The following is an 11,275-nucleotide window of genomic DNA, read 5'->3' on the forward strand; positions in this document are numbered from 1 at the left end:
ATATATATATATATATATATATAATGCATGCACATACACTAATAAACAATAGTTTCTATAACGTTTCAGATGGCAAACTGACCAGAGACACCATAAATCACGAGGCACTAAATGACAGACACCCAAGAGAGTATGTGAGGTGTAAAAATGTAACTTCATCCATGTCTTCTGTCACACACACCACACACACACACACACACACTGACAGAGCGGCGTGAAATGTTTTGCAGGCCATCTGGGAAGGATTTATTGTGCAATTTGGTTTATTACCGTTGTGGTCTTCGTCTAAGAAGCTCGCTCACAATTACAGTCCGAGCGCCACTACACCTGGCCTCTCCGAACAATAATAAATCCACGAGGGAGGAAACCCAAAATTAATGAAAGGTTATCGCCATCATGCCCTGTTTAGTGCTCACTGCTGAGACGAGCGGGATATTTATAGCCCTGCGAAAATAAACACCAAAATACTGCCGTAATGCCAAACAGACTGTGTCATTCTGGAATCGTCAAATAAAGAAAAACACAAGGAGATCGGCCACTTCGAGGAAATTACAAGGTGCTGAAAGGCAGATATGCATGGAGACGTCCTTCAAAGCTCGACGGCTGGCCATCTGAAACATCACACAATGCTTTCTTGAGTTTATTACACTGAAAACGTGCTGTAAATTACATGCATTACAATGTATGTCATGCCATTATATATCCACATCAGTTATGTTAGTTTTACATGACGGCACGATAGATTTTAATAACTTGATTTATAATACGCACAGCCTTTCACAGATCTGATTGGAAACGTATGCATCTATAAATCTGCCTGGAGCCAGTGTTAGAAAATAAAGATGTGCTTTGGAAATCAATATTCACCTTCTTTTCAGAAGTACTACAGACACCAGTTGAACCCTCACCTTAATATGGCAATATCAGAATATGATATTAGCCTTACAGCTAGAAGAATACAGTACTAATCAAATGGAAAGATTGTATTAGAGACCTAATCCAACATCCATATTTTTCAGTAAAAGGTAACAGCCAGAATATGTTGATTGGCAGCTGGTCGTGCCTTGCATATGAAATATGGACCCCAAGTTAATCAGGTCTTAATAAACTTTTATTACCTTTTTTTACCTGTTAATACACATTCTATACTATATGTTATAATATTATTTAATTAATTGATAAGTAATTACTTGATATACATATATATACATACACACATGTATATAGAAGTGAGCCAAATGTAGATAATGGACCCTCTTTTTATTCATATTTTGTATTATTATTTTGTATTATTTATTTAATTTATAATAAATATATTATACATTTTTATATTATATTATTTATTATTATTTTCTTGTTTATTTTATATAAAATATTTTATATTTTAATTTCTCTATTATTTAGACAAAGACAGGCAGATAATAATACAAAATTATTATTTAATCTATATAGTATAATATAAATAAAATATTGATTTATTATTTTATATATAAAATATTAATATCTAATTTTATATAAATATATCCAAAATAAGGACGTGCAGATGACAGTGAACACAAATGCATAAAGCAAGAGCTTGATCATCTGGTGGTGGGACGTTTCCTCTGGGTGCAGCTGCTTTCTTCCGCGGGCCGGGGAACAGATGAGGGGTGTCAGAACTTTAAACAGACCCCATTGATCTTCACAATAAAACGTGGCTCCACAAACTGCAAGACCCCAGAGCCATGTCAAAGAAAAGCGGCTTGATTTTGACGTCCTGGTAATAACAGGGTCTGAAATCTTTTGTTGCCGAGAGCGAGCCAGCGCTACGCAAATATTTAGTTTGATTCGGCTTGTGTTCGCATGCATATTCTGCTTATATATGACAGATTCAGCCACCGTGAGGGTTTGGCTCTGAGAGGAGAAACAAAAAAAATACCACACCGAATCTGAGCGTGCAAAACAAATGCAGACGGCCGGCTCGCCTGATTTAAGAGCTCTCAGATTCGCCAGGCTAAAGGTTAAAACAATGAACGTTAAGAGCTGCTTTACTCCTTTTTGCAGCCACAGGGTGAAAGGTTAAATCCACCGCAGCGCGTCAGAGTTTGCTTTGTGACCTCTCAGAGATAATTCTCCCAGCCAGTTTCCAAACTCCAGGCGCCCTCTGAGCAAAAGCAATTACATCTGCAGTCAGCGTGCCAGTAAAGAGCAGGCCGCTTCCCGGTGATATTTGCTGGGCTCCGTTCAGGGGAATTCTGCTCCGGTACACTCAGTGTTTTGCTTGTGGTAACGGCATGACAAGGTGTAAGCTGGGGAGGAACGCTGTTTATCCCAGCAGTGAAAGCAACTAGCTTCGTAAGCGCAGTTATTTACTTAACTCGGCACAATCCTCATATCGCATTGCAGCGGTCGGACTCAATGCGATCCGTTTCAGAAAGGTTCAACCATAAATTTTATGAAGCTACGAGAATACTTTTTGTGCGCTACAGGGTGATGCGGAGGAGACAAATTATTGAAAAAAGTCGGGGGTTTTTTCTTTCGCGCACAAAAAGTATTCTCGTAGCTTCGTATAATTGCGGTTGAACCACTGATGTCACATGGATTATTTTACCGATTTCCTTGCTATTTCAGTTCAGTTGTATTGCTGTCTATGCAGGGTCAGACAGCTCTCAGATTCCATCAAAAATATCTTAATTTGTGTTCCGAAGATGAATGTTCCACGACATGAGGGTGAGTAATTAATGACTGAATTTTCATTTTTGGGTGAACTATCCCTTTAAACTCTTATCAGCGCATACATTTGAACCCAAATCATCTTTGCTGGATCATTATTACTGCCATTAATACATGCAGCCATGAGCTATTATGATCAACTATATACTTAATATTGAAATTAAGAATGTAAACTCTAAATAAATTCACTTTCTTTAAAAAAAAAATTTCACTTTAAAGTCTGCATGAACCGGAAGTTGCTGCCGACTTTATTTCAGTGTAGTGACGTATTTCCAACTGAAACGGAATACTGAATAGAGGGCGGGGTTTTATTTTAGGGCTCCTCCTCTCTGGAGGGGCGTGGCCCACCCAAGCCGTCAAGCTGACATCATCAGAGAAGGAACACCATTCCACAGCGGAAGCAGATGATCAGATTTTGATTTAGGTTACTAAGACAAACTATTTTTTAACTTGCACGGGTTAATTGTTCACCTTAAGACTAACAATGTGCACTAACAAAATAAATATTGTAAATTTTGATTTAATGCAGACTTTAATGGTCTTATTGTGCACATTTTTTAAATAACACATTATATACAGCAAAAAAATTTTTTTATATATTAATCAAATTAATAAAAAAAATCATAAACAGTGTAAAAAATAAACAAAAAAAAAAGAAAAGAAAATAATGAATAAAACATTTCCCCTGTCTCTTAAAAAAATTTCTGCTGACATAACCAAGGTCATGCAGCAGGGAAAATTAATATTAGACAGTAATATTAAACACCACTTTAATGACCTGATTTTGCAATATATATATATTTTTTTTTCCCTTAAAAATTCACTACATTAATGTAAAAAAAAAAGTTTTCATTAATTGATTAAAATAAAACAAAAATGTAATAAAACAAAACAATAAAAAATAAATGAAAATAAAATGCAGTAGGGAAACAATATATATTTGACAGAAATATTCAATTTAAAGACTGGTTAGTGCACAATTTTTTTCTTTAAAATAATGTACACCACCTTTTTCTAAAAAAAAATATTTTCATAAATTTAAAATAAAAAAAACTAATACAAAACAAAAAAATAAAATGCTGCAGGGTAAAATTAATATTTGACAATTATATTTGCTTTAATGGCCTTATTGTGCACAATTTGTTCTCTTTAAAAGAGCATACAATACATTATTCTAAAAATATTGTTTTTCATAAATTCATTAAAATAAAATAAGATACATTTTAATATTAGACAATAATGTTAAAGGTAATTTTAATGGTTTTATTGTACTCAATTTTTATATTATTTTAAAGATTTTTTTTTTCACAAATTCATCAAAATAAAAATAAAAATAATAAAATTAAATAAAAAACTTTCTCTGTCTCTGCTGACATAATCAAGGCTATTAAGCAGTGACAATTCACATCAGTAATATTTTTGCCTACTATTTATAAGCCATCCCAAAAATCTCTCTAACATTGTACAAGCACATGTTTTTTCTCTGACTTACGAGGTTGATGAGCTGGGTGTGCACTACATCCTCCACCAGGGCGGCGGTCACGTGCAGTGGTCTGAGAGCTAACCTGAGAAACAAATACACAAGCAGTGTGTTTACGCTCCTGACCAACATGTTTCACAGTCACCATGTCGATCCCACAACCCTTATTTTACTTTAGACAAATAATCTAAAATGGATTCTCTGTTAATGCCATCACAGCAAGCAAATGTTCATAAAATGGCAATTAACACACAGTTAAGCCCTCGGTTGGGTAATAAAAAGGCATCAGCCATTCACAGCAATAGCTGACATTCATTATAGAGGGCTTGAGTATCCAATGCAAGAGCTATTTACAAAATCTGAAGGCTTTTATTCACAGTTTTTCCCACACTGCAGCTGCCAAAGCTTCCCACATCGCAGTGTGCTTAATATCGACACAGCGGTTTCATCCAATAGTAGCACAAACCACTGCACAGCCACAGACTCTCCCTTTAAAAGAGCAGAAGATGGGAACTTCCACGAGGAGCTCAACACTTTCGATGGAAGAGGCTCCATCAAGCAAACTGCATTTCACACAGAACCATGACAAATGATTTACACATTTCATTAGGGGGAAAAAAAGACATTTTCTTTAAGAAGTGACATAATTCTGGTCGAAAACCACAAGTTATGTCTAAAAGAGATTTCATCACTGGTTTTATTTATATGGCTTATTGAGTCCCCTCTTTAAACTACACAGTGTTAAACTATACTTACTAGCCATTAAGTATGAGTATATTTAACCCTGGCAAAAAAAGAGAAAATACTAGTGCCTAATTGCATTTTTATTTACTTCATATGGTTCAAAGACACATAAAGCGCTCATGGAATCACCTAGCGCTCAAGCTCTGGCTCCGTGCGTCTGGTTATTGGATATCTCAACCGTAACCGTCTTCAATTAGCTTTTATTGCGTTCCTGGTATTTCTACTTCTTTCACCTAAATGCATTTTAATCCAAACGCCTCCCAGAGGAAAAACCATCATTTACTCCAGTGTTGTAATTTATTCCACTTGTTTAGTTACAAAGTATTTCAGATCAGATAAAATAACAAATAAAATTTAAAAATTGTAATTTAGTCCAGTTGTTTAGAATTTGAGCTAAGACCGGGACACTAAACTAAACTAAACTAAACTAAACTAAAATAAAATAAAATAAAATAAAATAAAATAAAATAAAATAATAATTTATTACACTTGTTCAGAATTTCAGCTGAGATCAGGGCATTTTGCAAGACCATTTGCAACACAGAGCCTTAAAAATAATAAATAAAATAATAAAAATAAAATATAATTATAAAAAATTAAATAAAATAAAAAACTGAATTGCAATCAGTAGAGGACAATTTTTGGTCATCCCAATGTTTTCTTTTCAATACAAATACACTGATACTCTTGATACGTTTCTAGCGTCAACATTAGTGGATATGAATATGGATGTTGACATCACGTACAGTATATTTATCATGCATCTCTTTGGAATATTAAATTCTGATCATTATTCCAATCATTATTACAAAATAAACCTGTTCAGATTGATACAAGGTCAGGGTCCTGTACATTACAATTTAGCTTATCTTCTAGCTTTTATAGTTTGATAACTTTTATAGAAAAGCTAATATTACTCAATATCTCCAAAATAAGGTCTACAATCATGCTGCTGGATTTGAATGAATCGTCCCTCTTCATTTGACTTTGACCAGCTGAAGTGAGCTCAGCGTCACGATAAGAATCGCATCCTTTCTCTTTCTAACATCTAAGCGGGCATGCGGTATCATCCTTTTGCAAAAATAAGCTGAATGTTTGTATAGAGATGTTGGGTTGCGATGTTTACGCGCCTGTGGTGCGCTGACGGCCTCCTCCGCCTCTTTCCATCTCACCAGCTGCCCGTATTTGCTTAGAAACAGAGAGAGCAATGTGACCGATGTAAACACATTGATTTGACAGTCCTGATTCCAGAAAACAATCAGTGTTTAAATACAGTGCAGAGATCAGAGATGCTTACAGTAAACATCTCGTCCACAGGGGCCCGGGGCCAGACGACCAGCACCATACAGAGAGCCAGCGCGACTAGCTAGGAGGAGTTTGAAGAAAAAATAATATTTAAAAATCAACATCAGCCAGTTTACGTTCTCAATACACATTCCTGGTCTTAATTTGAAAGATTCATCACATGCACGTTATTCTACAGGAAAAAAAAGTCTTCATAATATTTCGTTAAAGTGCATTAAGTTGCTCCATCTCCGAAATGACTTTCCCTTTTGCTTGACATCAGCTAGGACACAAGCTACTGATTACATGCTATTTAGACAGCTTTAGGAGACGTTTAAATGTATTTATTGAGTAAAATTAATGCTGCTGTTGAAGGTAATGCAGTAATGGTTAACTAAATTGTATATTTTACACATGTATTATTTTATATATAATATTAATAAATTAAAAAATTATCTAAATACCATTGTTTTTAAAAGTATCTTTTTGATTCTTTTAAAAAGCGAAGTTCAAAAAATATAAATTTTATATTTTCTTTGTTAATTATGAAACTTTATGTAAAAAAAAAAAAAAAAAAAACGTGTGCCGCATTTTTCATGTCACTACTGAAACAGTGTATGTTTTAGTCATAGACTGTATAAAAACATGGACGTAGTGTCCGTGACGTCACCCGTAGGTTTCTGAAGAGCGTTTTTGAAGCTCAAAGTGGGCGGAGCCGGCCGGCCGTCACCATCTTGGCAGTGCGTCACCACGCGTCACTCCCGGATAATCGAAAATGGGCAAAGTTGTCCTTAATATAATTTAAACGGATGAGTTATCAAAAAATGCACCCCTCTCACAGTTGTCATGAAGGGCAAAATTAGCTATATAGACCAAAACCACTTTTTGTACAGGCTGTAAACACATTTTTTTCTGCTGTAAATTTGAGCATTTTAACATGGGGAGTCTATGGGACTGACTCCCTTTTGGAGCCAGCCTCTAGCGGCCAGTCGATGAATTGCAGTTTTAGTCACTTCCGTGTTGGTTTCACGAGAGAGACCGAAGGCTGCCGCTTGGTTTTAGTCCATTGGCCGAGACTGATTTTTACTAAACCCCTAAATTTATGATCAGGAAATATTCCTGTGACCTCCCCTCTCTCATAGCTACAAGGTGTGAGTAGATATGACTCATCATTTTGAGGTAAATGTGTTCAAAATCTGAAAAATGTGTGTATTCCGAACACCTTTTTTCTGCAATTAAGCACACCTTTTCGGAGTTATTCCATAACATTTAGTTTGTATATGTATACCACTGTTCAGAACTATGCTAGCTAACCATGTGCTGTTTAGCATCTTTGAGCGAAGTTCAAAAATATCTAAAATTGTCACTACCGAAACATTTGGTGGAGTTTCGGTAGTGACATCTTTGGTTTTTTTTTTTGGGAGTTATCCCATAGTATTGTCACTACCGAAACATGTCATCATTGTTTCATTAGTAACAAAAAGGAACACATAATTCTCATATTTGGGGGAAATAAACTAAATTTTAGTACAGTTATGCAATTTTTTTTTGTATTTTAGTATGTTTTAGTAGTGTTTTAGTATGCAAGTTAAAATTCTGTAATGTGATGTGGTCGCTATCAAAGCATTACTGTCACTACCGAAAATGTGCTGTCACTACCAAAACATGGGATATTTTGTCAAAAATAAAGTATAGTGAATATCAGCTAGGATGTTATGATAGTTTTTGGTTCAATGTATATTCAAACTAATGAATCCTTAACTTTGAAATCAGTATGATCAACTTTTTGCCTTTTACAAAGGAAAACTGGATTCAAAACACAACAAATCACATAAATTACACTTGAAATACTGTTAAAAATGTAATTGTTATTGATTTACCTCTGACATTTTTTTTTATAAAATAGCAAAAATATATATATTTACAATGTAGATGTAAGCAAAATCTTAATAGGTCAATATTACCCTTCAAATTAAATTATTATTACTGTGTTTCGGTAGTGACAAATTTGGGGAGAGGACAAATATTCCAAAACTTTCTGAAAATACAAGATGAGAATTAACTGCACAATTACTAGAAATGTGTACCTTGGATATTATACAATTTGCATACATACATTTTTTTTTTTTAAATAAGACAAATTAAAAAAATTATACTAGATAACGTTAATAAATTAATTAATTAAATATCACAAAAATTTTATAATATTGATAATATACTATGGTTTTTATTTAATATTTAATATTAAATTTTAATATCATTTATATTAATATGATATTATAATATTAATATCAATATTATAAAAACAGATACATATATTATTAATAATTATTATTAATTACAATATTTTTTCTTTAGTGGTCTAGACATCTACAAATCACTAAACCTTGTATCTAAAAAAAAACAAAAAAGAGGTTTGTGATGCTTGGTGACTAAAACAACAACTATTCGGTTTTACTCACTTCATGGTGGCATCAGGTTTACATGTAATGATTCTAAATTTTAAACATCACAAAATCCCCAAAGTTATTGTTACATGGTTAACCGACACAATTATGATTGTGAATTGATTCAGCAGACGGCTGGTGAAATCTAATTAGGGTTGTAACCAAAGTACGATGTGTTTTATATGAAAACATTTTGTGCTTTCTTTGTTGCATGTACTCACACACACACTGCCTTCGCTAATGTGGGCAGGGTTTAAGGATAATATTTTCATTTCACAACGCTAGCATATGTCTTGCTTAGGAAGATAAAGAGGGCGGCTTTATCCACGTTCAATCAGCAACTACTGTTATCCGAACCAAAGCACTGAATCAAGTCAATGAGGCAGTTTTAAGCCCAAGATAAACTGCAGAACAGCAAATGCTGTTTATATTTCAGACGCTCTCGTGGGCTGAGGAGACGAGTGTAAGGTCCACACAGGGAGAGGAAAGGAGAAACTGAGGATGGAGGAAGTTTCTAGACTGTATCGTGCTGTCCTTAAACACAGTCACGCAGTCTGAGCGCCTCACCTGGGATCTGACATCACAACACTGAGAGAAAACATCCGCGTATCCTGGAAACTAATACAGAACAAAAAATAATAAACCTGTCCAGACCACTGACTCAAGCTAACCTAAGTCTTATTCCTCAGAACACTAAAAAAATTAGTATATATTTAATAAATAATATAATCATTTAATAAAATACCAACACATCATAAATGGGGGGAAAAAACTATTTAATTATTAAAATATAATTACAAAATTATAAAATAAAATAATAATTAAAATATAAAATATATATTTTTAATTAGTCATCATGAGTAAATAATTAAAATTAATTCAAATAATATATTATTTTTGCATTACAGTAATACGAATTTGGCAGAAAATTTGTCACATTGCAAAAAGTCTTGGCACAAAAAAAAACTAATTCAGTAATTGTGTAATGCAAAATAAAATGTCATGCTTTTTCTTCTTTTGAATTAATAAGAACTGTTATTATAACTGTATGATTATTATTATTAAAATATTTACAGTCAACGTGTTAACTAATTACTTCATTTTGTTTTGCAGTTCAGTAATGAGAATTTGGAGGAAAAGTGGTTAAAAAAATAGGCCTAATTTTGTTAATGCAAAATACAATTTATTTTTAAATAATAAAATACAAACTATTATTGATAATAATAATAATAATAATAAATATTTTAAATAATTAAAATAATAATATTAAATAATTATATTCATCATGCAGAAATGAATTACGCCTTTTATTGTTTTTGCATTACAGTAATGAGAATTTGGCGGATAATTTGTCACATTGTAAAAAAACCTTAATGGTCTGAAATGTAGGCCTAATTTTGTTTATGCTAAGATATGTTTTCAGGGTGAAATGCAATCCAGACATATACTGAGGCTCACTCATGAGAAATCTGTATAGATTCATCTAGATTTTGACTACCGACCAGTGAAAGCCCTGACAGTTTGAGCAGGATCTGTGATTTTCATCAATGACTTCAGCGTTGGGTGGCTTTCGCGTGAGATCACAGCACAAGGAAAGCATCTAAATATTGTGGGTCACTTTAAAGACACCCAATGAGAAAAAAGCCTGTTTAGCAACAGTATAAACTGGAAAATGTGAATATTTCCTGTGTATCTAATTTCGGCCTTAGAAACCTTTTAGTCCTTCTCCGGACCGTTCCTTAACACTTTATCCAGGATTTTTCCACTTTGAGCTGTATTTGGAGTGTGTGTGTGTGCGGTGGAGTTTTCCAGGCTCAGAGGCGTTTATAGTGATAGGGTGGGGTTGAGTTGGACCTGGGCTATTTTCAGACAGCGGGGAGACGGAGAAACAGACGTGAAGTTTGATACGAGGGACAGACATTAGTGAATATTCTGAGCTCTGAATTACTGCAATGAGAAAGTCCAGACTATAAAACACACGCCGAATCTGCATGAAACGCAAAGGGTCACACTTTAAAATCAACAGGAAGACAAAACTGATGTGAACGATTCATCAGTGCACATTATTCTACTTACAGAATCTAATTACAGAAATAAATGGGCTAAAATTATTATTATTAATAATATTTTTAATTATAAAATGTTTAATTATATTTAGTAATAATAATAATAATCATAAGAATAATTTATTATTATTATTATTACTACTAATAATAATAATAATATATTATCATTGCTGCTACTACTACTACTACTACTACTAATAATAATAATAATAATAATATTACTACTACTACTACTACTAATAAGAATAACATTGATAATAATAATAAATATTTCTTGAGCAGCAAATAAGTATATTAAAAAGATTTCTGAAGGATCATGTGGCACTGAAGCTTTTCTCACAGAAATACTGTAAAGTAGTTTAAAATGTTCAAAAAGAAAATCTTAAAAATATTTCACAATATTACGGTTTTTACTGTATTTTTTAACAAATAAATGCAACCTTGGTGAGCAGAAGAGACTTCAAAGTGTGTTCAGTTGCATTTTTCACATCAGACTCAAAATGCTTCATAATGGTTTAGATTTGGTCATGATTTGTCACAAT

General features: G+C 33.3%; 1 protein-coding gene across 1 annotated transcript in view; it reads right to left on the reverse strand.

Annotated features, from left to right (window-relative positions):
* The window catches only part of LOC107720300 (uncharacterized), a 120,377-nt gene that overhangs the window by 95,879 nt on the left and 13,223 nt on the right, over positions 1–11,275 (reverse strand). Inside the window, exons 3-4 of the mRNA XM_016527984.1 lie at positions 6,234–6,298; positions 4,205–4,277 (exon numbers count right to left, since the gene is read on the reverse strand). Coding sequence (XP_016383470.1) covers positions 4,205–4,277; positions 6,234–6,298 — 138 coding nt within the window. The remainder of the gene's footprint in view (positions 1–4,204; positions 4,278–6,233; positions 6,299–11,275) is intronic.

This window comes from Sinocyclocheilus rhinocerous, unplaced genomic scaffold (assembly GCF_001515625.1).
Source record: "Sinocyclocheilus rhinocerous isolate Xijiao unplaced genomic scaffold, SAMN03320098_v1.1 scaffold3438, whole genome shotgun sequence".
In the NCBI taxonomy this organism is placed as follows: domain Eukaryota; kingdom Metazoa; phylum Chordata; class Actinopteri; order Cypriniformes; family Cyprinidae; genus Sinocyclocheilus; species Sinocyclocheilus rhinocerous.